We start from the raw sequence: 12,675 nt of genomic DNA on the forward strand, positions 1-12,675 counted from the left end.
AGAGGGTCATTTCAAAGGAAAAGGAGGCCACTTTAATGCCAATCACCTGGTAAACATTAAAAGGGCACTTCTTGAAACACATGCTATAATGTTTATGAAATTTCACTCGCATGTTAAAGAACAAAGCAGAAATTTTTTTGGGCTATAATTGTAATGATAGATCAAAACTTTTATAGCGCACCACGAACTGAAAACTTATTTTTTCTTTGCGCTTGACAATATTTATTGTCCAATAGAAAGGGGATCTGAAAGTATCTTGTTGATTTTTAAGAGTTAGTATAGAATAATATGTTTTGAAACGCTTTTCAAAAAGATAACACACTTTTATAAGAACCTGTAAGTTCAGTTCCAGGCTGACTGTTCTTAATTTTTTCGAAAATCGGAGGCTGGATTGTTCCTAATTAGCTCTTAAATTTTTAGGGTGCAAGCAGTGTGATTACTAACTTTTTAGCTTTAGGGAGGTGTTCAGGCCTCAGTTGCCAACCAAGTGAGTGAGACGGCTTTCATTTGCCGCCAAAATTCATTTGCTTTTCATTTGGAATATTCACCGGAAAAGCACCAACACATGGCCTAAAATCCTCTTTTTGAGATAGAACGTTCAAAATTGCATTTTACAATAGCTTAGCATCAGCATTTGAGGCTCGTGTACTTATAAAAATATTTCTTATAAAAAAAGAGTGTAAATGTTTCGAAAGTCATAACTCTCGATGGAAGAGAATTTCAAAAGTTTTGTCACCACATGAGCTATCCTGCAAAAATTGCAATGCAAACTGTTAATTAGGGGTCTTACAAACAAGTTAAAACATGTAGTTCTAAAAAATGAATTTGAAATTAGAACAATACTCGTTTCTCAAATCTCAATTATCCAAATAAAATATCGTGCCTCGGCAAAAATTACCTGGCAGCTCTTACAAAAATATATAGAGTGTATGGACTGAAAAAGCGAGAAACATCAAATGCCATTAATGTGTTTTTGAAAATTAGATTATATGCTTTTATTCATCCTCTTCCAATTTTAATGCTTCAGAATTTTCGACGTTTTAGACAACCAAAGAACCTTTGTGCTTATTATGTACTGCCCTTCTCAACATGCGGTGACTATCAAATTCTCGATATATCTGAAATCGACGAAGAACCTAACAATTCTGCAGAGGTTCACACTGATAGCCATTTGCAGGCTCTAACTGCCCGTGCCAAGCAATTGAGATTTATGCACATTAAAACTCAATCCATGGTTTCCACGTTCGACCAGCTATTGTACACCATAGATCGATATCCTTTTGAGGTTCTCGCAATGAGTGAAACATGGTGAAATTAAGAATCCATTGTTACTCGAACATGTAAGGATTCCAGGCTACCCACCCCAGTTTAGAAACAGAGAGAGGGAGGGGTAGGTGTTTACATAAAGGATAGAATAAAGTTTAAGCGCAGAAAGGACCTGGATGATCTTGAACCAGAGTTAGAGACCATATCGTTAAAAATTTCTGGTCGTAATAAAAATGGTAATTTACTATTCAGAGTTGTTTATCGCTCAAATAGATTATTACAAGCAAATGAATGGATGGATAAGACTGAAAGCGTCCTGAGCAAAATCGTAACCAATGGAATGGTCTTTTAGTGGTCACAGGCGACATGAACATTGACTTACTAAAAAGGGAGGAATCACTCCAAATGCAATATACTGGTATGTTGAAGGCATTTAACCTGGAACAGCATGTTATAAAGCCAACTAGATAGAACAACTAGAAACTCGAGCACTCTAATCGACCATATAATATCGAACAGCCCTTCGCGGGTCACCTTTACAGATGTGCTTCCATGCAGTAATGCCTTAATATAAGAGTGAACAGATATGTGCCAAGGTTCAAATATATAAGAAATGAAGAGAGGTTTTCTATTGCATCATACATCAGTGATTTCTCCTGCTTGCCGTTCAGCCTTATTTACTCAAAGAGTGTATAGACAAGCATGCTCCTTTAAAAAGAACCAAAGCAACGCGTCCTCCAGCCCCTTGGTTGAAGGATATAAATATATCATCTCTTCAACAACAACGAGATCAGCTTAGGTATAAAGCACACAGAACAAAATCAAATGAAGTCTGGGAAGCTTTCCGAAAAGTCAGGAACCAGCTTGAAACAACAATGAAATAGACAAAACACAAGTTTTTAGAATCAGCTTTGTCATCGAGACCATCAAAAGAGGTCTGGAACTTTTAGCTGAACTGAAATCTATACGAAGCGATTGCTCATCGGGACCAGATCAAATCCCTGTTAAATTCATCAGACCAATCGCAGAATATCTCGCTTCCCCAATGTGTCACATTATCAATTCCTGCATCACAAAGTCAACCTTCCCGTCACTGTGGAAGACAGCTCGCATTTCTCCTATTCCTAAAATCAATAACCCTAAAAGCAGTGATGGCTATAGGCCTGTTTCAATTTTACCGGTTTTGTCAAAAATCTTTGAACGTGTAATTATGAAACAAATCGTGAGCTTCATCAATAAAGAACAACTTATGTATGAATAAGTATGTGGGTACAGAAAAGGACATTCCACAATTACAGCACTACTTGGAACAAAAGATATGATCATGCAAGCTATGGGAAAAGGTTGCGGACTTCTCGAAAGCATTTCATACCATCAATTTTAAAACTTTGATACAAAAGATGCATGCACTTTGTTTCTTCAACAGTTTTCTTAAGTGGTTACTAAGCTACTTGGACAATCGTTACCAGTTTGTTCAGGTAAATGATAGAATATCAGAACTTGAATTGACGAAATTTGGAGTGCCACAAGGATCTATTCTAGGTCCTCTCCTGCTCAACTTGTATGTTACCGACCTCCAAGACAAAATCAAACTACCCTGCTTTCAGTATGCCGATGATTCGACTATACTTGCGCATGAAAAGCCAAACGATCTGTTGTCTCTTGAAACTGTCCGAGAGATGACTCCTCTCTAACCTACGAAAACAATTTTCGACTGTTAAGATCTTTGTTGTAAAATATATATCAGGTATCAAAATCCGGTGAAAATAAGGATTCTCAAGTACAAGAATTTAGATATTTTCTTATAAAAATAACTGAATCTGAATATCCCTCTTTTTGCGACTGGATCACAGGCTAGGAAATGTGAGCTGACGCCGACTTTATTTCTTCTTGCTTCTCTGAAGAATCTTTTTTGTGTGCATACATGATTATGACTATCAATCTCCACACTGTCATTTTTCCATGATATTTTTGAGCCTCTGGTTTCCTTTATGCTTCTAGTGCAACCATTTACCCATAGATTTAAGAATCCTGTTATTTGTATGTCTTTATTTGTATGTATTGGAATTTATGCTGGGTTGACTTTGCAATCATGTTTCGCGTGATCGCTTATGTGCCATCAATTATATTAATCACATGACATGTAGCTTTATGTTTGATATTGGATTTGTGAAAATATGTGAGGGCTTCTTCTTTGACCCACGTCACAGTCTACCATCTATTGATGAAATGACTCTCACGTCTGGTGGAAAACACGTAGAATGAAAGAGCAAATGAATCGTGTAGAGGCTGGGGGGTACGCGCAGGGCCGGATTAACCCAAAGGCCAACGAGGCCATCGCCAGGGCCCTGCGGTTTTAGGACCCCGCGCTATACAAGGTACATTTTTTGAGCCATAATGATGGCATCACTGAAATGGAGGCAGAAGTAGCATCTTTGGCACCAGTTTGAAAACTTTGAATTGTGCACAGAAAATATATTCATAAATATGCAATGTGCGCAAAATTTAATTGTATCAAACATTGTTCCTTCTACTACTGGCCAAGACAAGCTATGTGACTTGATTCTCTTGAAGATAGAACAAGACTCGAACAATAGCGTCAGAAAATGATGACATCATCATAAATTTTTTTCAAATCTTTGATTTTGAACGCACGATCAGAAAGAATACATTAAGATATCTCTCTGTGCAAAACCAGTTAAATCTGTTGCATATTATATGCCATACATCCATTTGATGTTTTCTTATGAATTACTGTTGATTTGGTTTGGTTCAAAGATTTCAGGTCCCTTATTTTTAGAACTTACACGACTGCTTTATATAGAATGTGCAAAATCTACCCATGACATGAAAAACCAATTATAAACAGGTGTTATGTAACTTCTTTAAAATAGGAACCCAAAATTGCCAAAAACAATAACTTTGCCTTATCAACCGTAAAAATAAACTACAGGAAAAATTGATCGTCTTTTAAGGGTGAAGATTTAGAGCAACATAAGTTACAAATTAAAATGAATCCTCACAAAGAATGGAAAAGTACACAAAGTGTAGCACTTCAAAATCCTAACAAAAAACCTCATTTTTGTTTACAGATACTACTCATTGAAGATGTACCCTTTTTGAGCAGCTGCCCCCACCATTCCGAAATGCTTACGGCGCCCCTGTATCCATAAGTTCTAAAAATGAAATATCTCCAGTCAGGACTTTCTGACAAGTTACTTGTCTTCCCTACTTTCGCAATATAGCAAGTAATGACATACTATTATTATTTATCATGGTTCCATTCAAGGATTAAACGGTTCATCTTTTGTTTTCAGTTCTAGAGCGCAGGGAGTAATCACAGAATCAGAAGATGAACAGATCTTGAACGATTAAGGACCACGCCTTTTCACAAGTGGTAAAGAGAGAGAAAACGCAGTCAGTAACAATTAAAATTGTCTACACATCCTATCGGGTTCAGAAAGGTTATTATGTTTATCTTGCCACGCCATTTAGTGGTAGCAAGGAGCTCAATTGTCATCTAATCGAAGCATTACCCTTTTTCTAGGGATGGGAGGAGCGTTTTGCTGTTTTATGTAGTTTCCAAACGACGTTTTACGATTAAAAAATCTTAACGAGATCAAAGTATCAATTGTGGCAAAGATTTCTTCTTGATCCCTAGATGGCATCAGAGGTTCTGTTGTTTGTTAAACACCTTTTGTAAAACTATAAGGTTTTACAGATGAACGTAGACAAAGAAGGACAACAAAATATATACAAAAGTTTTCTTTGATTATCAAACGACTGCGGTTTCAACCAAGCTTCCAATAACTAATCGACTTTCATTTAACGGCAACTTTAAATGCGAATATAAGCGACTTCGACTGAACGATACGACTCGACTCAACTCCACGGCTTCACATAACGACTGAATTCACAAACAAGGGCACTGCATAAAAATCACATGACAACACACCTAAATTAGGATAACAAAATAATTACTTCAAACAACAAAGGACTGATGACAACAATAGTGGCGATGGAATGATGCAATAACACGGAATGTTGATGGCAAGGTGACAAACAACGGAACTATCAAGAACATCAAAAGAACCGGCAACTGAATATCACGAAACTAAATAAAACATAAAACTTATTGCATAACATAACTCCCCCCTTTGAAAGACAAGCCTCCTGGCTTGCACTCTCAAACGGAAGAGAAACTAGAAAATAAATTTAGGAAATATTAGGTTACTTCGAAATAGTTCCAATAAGAATGTTCTCGTACGCTTCTTGAAGAATCTCTCTCCCGCTCTTGAAAAATTGCTGCTCTGTGTGGTAGCAAGCTCTCCTCAAGCATGCTCTGTGTCTTCTGTTGCGAAACAATTACATTTCTTGGGCCGATTATTTTACTTGGCAAGCCATCTGCCACATGATCTACTATCACATTTACAGGCCGCACCAGTCGAGGCGTTACTCGTTGTTGCAGTTCTTGGGCGATTGATTGCAATTCTTGTATCTTCGCATCAAGCACCTCAAAATCTTGTGGTGACGGAGCGACGTCTTTCGTAGCGATTCTGTCATAGCGAGGTTCTACCGTCTGATCAGTGACGCATGTGTACTTTCTGTCCCAACAGTATTTTGCAACATGGCCAACTCGCAGGCAACAGTAGCAGATTGGCCTCCCATCCTCTGCTCGGTACACGTTGGTGCGGTTGACAAAGGGGTTGCTGGCTTTTTCCTCGGCCAACCGTACTCTTTCAGCCATTTCAGCACACATTGTGCTCACCATATCCAACACCAGCACTTTAAATTGTTCCAACGACACCATGTTCTCCAACTCTCTCCAACAGAAGGCCGTGAGTTCTTCTCTCGGGGGCACCAATGTAAAACTACTGAATTTACGAGGGTTTTACAGGCTTGTGTTCGCAGATTCGGCAGTAAAAGAAAGTACAAAATTCAATAAGCGTGTTCTGATTTCTTGGCTCGACGGTTCTTATAGTTTCATCTTATTCAACAACAACTAAACGGGTCACTTCGGCAAAACTGGTATGCTTTAAACTTCTCGAAATAACAACGGCTATCCGAACATCTGAAATCACGTCTAAACCTTAGCGACTAAATTAAACGACTGAATTACTCACAAAAGCCAACGAATATTTTACTCAACAGCAATTAAGATAATTAGGACAGTTATACAAAACAGAACAAAGGAGCTGATCACAAGACAGGCTGTTACATGGAAATTGGCCAAGGTGCTAACAAAAGTCAAGCACGCAAATGAAATTCAAACAGCAAACAAGCAAAAGTTTCCTTAACGAAATTCTGTCCTTTTACATAACTCTCCCCTTCAAGGACAAGCGTCCTCGCTTGCTTCAAGTGACTCCATTCCAAAATTGTTTGGTACCGCTTGGCGTGCTATGTTTCCTGACGATGTTGTTTGCTTCCCCTGCTCTTTGGTAATAGCTGCCTCCCCTATTTGCATCTCCTTTATAAATTGACTGTTCTGGCATGACACAATCTTCCTGTTCATTGGGTGCGATTTCATTATTTTCAAATTCAAACCTTTTTTGTCCCCTATCTTGTCTCGCAACATTTTCCCTTTTTCTGTGCATTATCTCTTCTACTTGACGTAAAATACATTTCAAGTTTTCAATTAGTTTGCAGATGTGCTGGAATTCTTCCTCAAATTGTGCGTCGTTATATCGGCTAAATTTTGTAGAAAACCAACGAGGAAATCCATTCGTGCGATAAGCTTTTGGTGGATGAATAAACGGGCGACTGCGACAGTACTTGACAACATGTCCAACCATTTTACAGTAGTTGCAGACAGGACGACCGTCTGTTGCACGCAAATATAGCAAGTCATTTCTACGATTAAAATTCGACATATTTCTTCTAAAATACCAGCTTTCTTTTTTTACCAATTTCTCCCGTCACGTCGTGGTCACCAATGTAAAACCACTGAGTTTACGAGGGTTTTACAGGCTTGTGTTCGCAGATTCGGCAGTAAAAGAAAGTACAAAATTCAATAAGCGTGTTCTGATTTCTTGGCTCGACGGTTCTTATAGTTTCATCTTATTCAACAACAACTAAACGGGTCACTTCGGCAAAACTGGTATGCTTTAAACTTCTCGAAATAACAACGGCTATCCGAACATCTGAAATCACGTCTAAACCTTAGCGACTAAATTAAACGACTGAATTACTCACAAAAGCCAACGAATATTTTACTCAACAGCAATTAAGATAATTAGGACAGTTATACAAAACAGAACAAAGGAGCTGATCACAAGACAGGCTGTTACATGGAAATTGGCCAAGGTGCTAACAAAAGTCAAGCACGCAAATGAAATTCAAACAGCAAACAAGCAAAAGTTTCCTTAACGAAATTCTGTCCTTTTACACTTTTTATGAGAACAATTTTACAAGAACACGAGCCTCAATATTAAGAAAACCTGAGTCTGCACTACTGTAAATGCAAAACATTTTATCTCAAAAACGAGGGATTTTAGCCAAGGTGCTTTTTAGGCGAATATTCAAACTTGTCGGCAAATGAGGCCTGAAACGTCTCCCAGAGCGAAAAAGCTAGCAATCGAACTGCTCACACCCTGTTAATTTAAGAACAATCCAGCCTCAGATTTTTGAAAAAAATAAAAACAGTCAGCCTGAACTTAAATATGCTGAACAAAAGAGTGTATTGAATTTTGCTACCTTCTCGTACCCTGCTCTTGGACACATTTCGCCTCTTCCATGGGACCCTGATAACCCCCCTTTATATATGGGCATCTTCTCCTCGTCCTAAATATTTCATCACATCCTTTATTCCGAACCAATGAAAGTTATACTTTTTAGGAAAAGGATATAGATAAAAGCATGAGAGCAAAACCTCCAAATTACGAGAGCATGTATAGTGTAACACATTAACACTGTATAGACTGGGATAGACACTCGGTTAATATCGTGAGAAATCAGAGGATCCGCTTCATGTCAAACTTTTGATGCCTGCCCCCGGGAAAATTTTCTCATTTCTAGGCAATATGACTTGATTTTGTTATATCTCATATTTTCAAGCAAAAATTTCATAACTGATCGCTTCTTAGTTCACAAATACATCTGCAAAGTACTGTTGGAAAGTTTTTTGGAGGTAAAACCCTGTTCAGGATTAAATTCAGGAAACAAATGGCTACCACCAAATACAGAACCCGCGGAGGTTTGCACAAAATTCCTGAACGAGCAATAACAGCCTTGAACACAAGGCCACAACATTATCTTACCATATATGGCCAGTCTTTGCGGCAATATTTTCAATGAAGTGACTGTGGAACTGGTGTGATCTCCGACAATTGTTCGCCCATCATTGTCTCAAACAACACACCCAACACAATTCACAACTCACGATTTGATTCGTTGTAGGTAATAATAGCTGTCGACCATAAGAGAATTTGTTCTGTTTATCAAATCCGCATTGTTTCACACCCATTGCTCGCCTATTCTTTGTCCTAATTGTGCTTGTTAAGAATCCTCTATTGTCAGCAATAGACACTTGGTCTATTATTGTGCATTGTATTCTGTACCCCCATGATGTTGATTGGACAGAGTACAATTTATATTGTTATTTAGCATTCAATTCAAAGTGTTTCAATCTATTGTTTAAATGATCTTTGTTATGGCTTCCTTTGATCGCATTGTAATTAAACAATGATATCCACGCCCTCCTGACGATCCCCATTGGTTTCCCAATTTACTTTGCAAAACATACCTCGGAAGCTTGGAGAGGGTGACAGACATTCCAGTGAGTGCTCACGGATTTCATTTAGTTGGCTAGATTTCTGCCTTCAAGTTAAAGTCAACGCTTTTAAAAGATTTACAAACACACAGAAACAAAGTCGGCATGGCTCTTGCAAACGTCAAATCTCGTCTAGCTAAGTTCCAAGAGGATATCGATGAAGCAGATAACAGAACCGTCACTGCCAAACATGAAATCCGCGAAGCCCAGACTAGGCTAGAGAAAACTGAAGGAGAGTTGGGCACACATCAACGACGAATCAAGCTGCTAGAAGCTGAATTGCAGGCCATTACCGAAAGGTACGAAGATGTTGCTTCAAAGCTTGACAAGGTTGTGACCGATTCCGAAGGAATAGAAACCAAGCGCAGGGAACTCGAAGAGAATGAGATGGAAGGGGACGAGCGTCTTCAAGACACAGAAGAAAAGGTTAAAGAAGTAAGTAAATATTCCGCTGCCTTTCTCGTACAAGCTCGATACTCACTGTATATTTGCAATTTGTAATCGATTTTATAAAAAATGTCTTAAAAATCTGCAGGGCCTAAGGGTTTTGCTCCCCGTCCTGAAAATCGTTCAACTTACCTTTATTCAAGGATTCAGCTTTCTGTCGAGTATGATTGCCTATTTGAATGCAGAACATCGAAGACACAGGTTTAGTGGATCTGCTTGATATATTACAACATCAGAACAGGTGAAGAACAACACCAGTAATAAAATTTTATTTTCTTCACTTGTTATTACCGTGGGTGATTGAACATGTTATCATGTTGTTTTAACATACTAAACTTGCAGGTATAATTCTGACCTATATTTTTTAAATGAAAAAATGAAACTATTTTTCTGTCAAGCTGGCAGTTTTCTTATGTAAAATTCAGTTTATTCGCGAATACAGACCTTGGGTGTTAAACTTTAGCTCACTTTTTGATGTCCTTCCTTCTAGTATGCTGCATGTTAAATTATACCAACAAGGCCTAAATTGAATAAAAAATAGATTTACACCAGCTAGATTTATTTTTAAATTACAAATATCTGATGTGTTTATAAAATTATCTTAAGATTTTAGCCAGTTTAACAACATAGGTATTGAGGGGATTCAGAATGCTGAAGGTTTAGGGCTGTCTTTGAATGGCATGCTTCTTGGTTAGGGGAGACAATCTAACTGTACAGATAGCATGCTCTAGCTGTACAGATAGCATGCTCATAACCATTGTTTATCCAATGTTACAAGGTCAGGGTAGCCAGTTATTGTCAAAGGTATTCATACTGCAAACAAAAAACTTCTTGACTTTGACCACTTTATTTGACATTTCAACCCATATTGTTATTTAACTTTCTGAAAAAAATATTTAATAGAGATGGTGTATTCCAAAACTTTTAGTTTTTTGTTTTTTCTATGTAAAACAAATTCAAAACAAATTATGTTCTAAAACAAATTATAGTTTTTTGGTCATGACAAGCCACCTAAAAACTCAATTCCTCTTTATTTGGGCAACTTTAAATTATCAAGAACATATAGTTTCCTGTGCCATTGAAAAATAGAAAATCTGGATTCAAGTATGGTCTCTAACCACACTTTTTTCTGAGCCTTGTTTTACATTTATATTTTCAATGATCTCCTACTTTGAACCAAAAAAGGTTAACCAATGTTTGGAAGAATGATTCAAATATACATATACTTTGCTACTTTGTTGCTTCACTATAATTTTTCTGTGGAAGTGTTATTAACCTGTTTGTCAAAAAGTCTTTTCCTTGTGTCTTGCTGGCTATTATTTTTAATGTCAAACCCTCACCAAATTTCAGTAAAAAATTGGATGATCATTGATTGTTAAGTTTTGTATTTAACTTGCTTTTAATGGTGATCTATGAAACTGTAATTTGCATTGTGCTTGTTGGATGTTGAAAAGGCATTCAATTGTTAAAAGCTTGTAAATCTGCTTGAAATTTGACTATACTTTTTGTATGAATTAATCTATGATCAAATTCAATTTCAGGCTAGACACCTTCTTGAAGAGAATGAGGTAAAACTTGTGGAAGTCAATAGGAAGGTTGTAGTTATGAACCACGACATTGAGAGAGTCCAAGAGAAGGCTTCAAGTCACGAGGAAAGGGTGAATGTGCTGGAGCAAACTATCAAGTCAACTACCGAGTATCTTTGCAGCCTTGAGGAGCGGGAACTTGAATCTTCTGACAAAGAGGCTTTGAATGAAGAAAAGATTGCATTCTTAGAGGGTCAAATGAAGGAAGCTGAAGTTCGTCTTGAGGCTGCTGATAGGCAAGTGCAAAACTTGGAAAGAGTCATTATGGAAACTGAAAATGAGAGAAGCGCCTGGATAACAAAGAGGCAAAATATTGAAAAGGAAATTGCAGACATCGAAGGAATGGATGATTTAGCTGGGTGAACTCTTGAAAAAAACATCATCAAAACCATGTCATCTTGTTTGTAGCCCTAAATGAACTTAATTTTTATTACTAGTTAAATGTTACTTGAGTTCTACTGAATCATTCTTAGATGGAATCCCATTGAAAGCTGACTTTTGTTTGCAAATCATTTTCCCTAATGTCCTGAAAAACAAATATAGTATTAAACAGAGTGGGTTAATTTTGAGTAATTTTAATTCTTGAACAGTAGCATCCATGTAAATAGGTTTTTTTATTGCTTTACTCACTACAGTGGCCTGTGTTCCCAGGCCCTTTCAGGTTTTCTTATTCTGTTTTTTCGAACTTGCAAATTTATTTTCTGAACAGCTTGTTGAAGTATCAATGTTGTAGAGCTTTTTATGCAATAATAAAGATAGCAAGGAAGTCCTTATAAAAACTAGGTTGTAAAGGGCAATTTTGATTAGAGGTAGAATGATGAGGAAGTTCAGCTGGAACTCAATAACATTTTACTTGTAACTTCTTCTTGACTTTTATTGGACAGTCTATTTTTGTATTTAACTTTTGACTCTATTTTACAAATATGAGAACCATTTGCTGCTCAAATTTGCATCATCATTTCTGTTAAATCTACTTTGACAAGCACTGATTATAGTATTGCAAATTGCTATTGCACATCATATCTTACCTAATTGTGTAATCTTGCATAATTTTACAATCGTTGTTAACAACACATTTTGATTAAACATATTTAGAATTCCTTTTTAAATTTTCTACAGACTGCAGTGCTGCTGTGTTGTTTTCCATGTTTTCCATGTCACTCTTAGATATAATATCTCAACATGTCCTTGTGGCAAAGAAATTTATTATTTAAGCAAGGCATCAATCAAATTGATTCATCATTATGAATTTTCATGTATCTGTATTTTTATATTTTTGAATGCAATACTGAAATAGTGGGAAAGCAGTTTGAATGCATTTTTCAAAAAAAAAACATAATATTTGATTACGACCTTGCATTCCTGACAGAGAGGGACAGAATTAGAATATTGAAAAGCAATCCAGTGTTTTCAGAACTGCTCTTTTGTGATATGGGGGGATGTCATGAATTTTTAGAATTAGTTGTTGCAATAATTAATTGAGAATTGAAAGTTGTAATACTGGACCTCTCCTATCCAGATAAAGCATTATTCTCGGGCACAGATGCTAAAAATATTTTTTTGTTGACAAACAAGTACCATTATTCTGAAGCAGCATTGTCATATTTC

The 12,675-nt window shown here is 36.9% G+C and overlaps 1 protein-coding gene across 1 annotated transcript; it reads left to right on the plus strand.

The window, feature by feature from the left end:
* Positions 1 to 8,994: 8,994 nt before the first annotated feature.
* Positions 8,995 to 12,192, plus strand: LOC135683162 (uncharacterized). Its single transcript, XM_065198343.2, has 2 exons — positions 8,995 to 9,469; positions 11,023 to 12,192. The coding sequence occupies exons 1-2, from the start codon at positions 9,140 to 9,142 to the stop codon at positions 11,428 to 11,430; spliced, it is 738 nt and encodes a 245-aa protein (XP_065054415.1). The 5' UTR covers positions 8,995 to 9,139; the 3' UTR covers positions 11,431 to 12,192.
* The last annotated feature ends 483 nt before the right edge of the window (positions 12,193 to 12,675 follow it).

The sequence above is a fragment of the Rhopilema esculentum genome, chromosome 7 (assembly GCF_057945365.1).
Source record: "Rhopilema esculentum isolate cy_ngs chromosome 7, ASM5794536v1, whole genome shotgun sequence".
NCBI lineage: Eukaryota > Metazoa > Cnidaria > Scyphozoa > Rhizostomeae > Rhizostomatidae > Rhopilema > Rhopilema esculentum.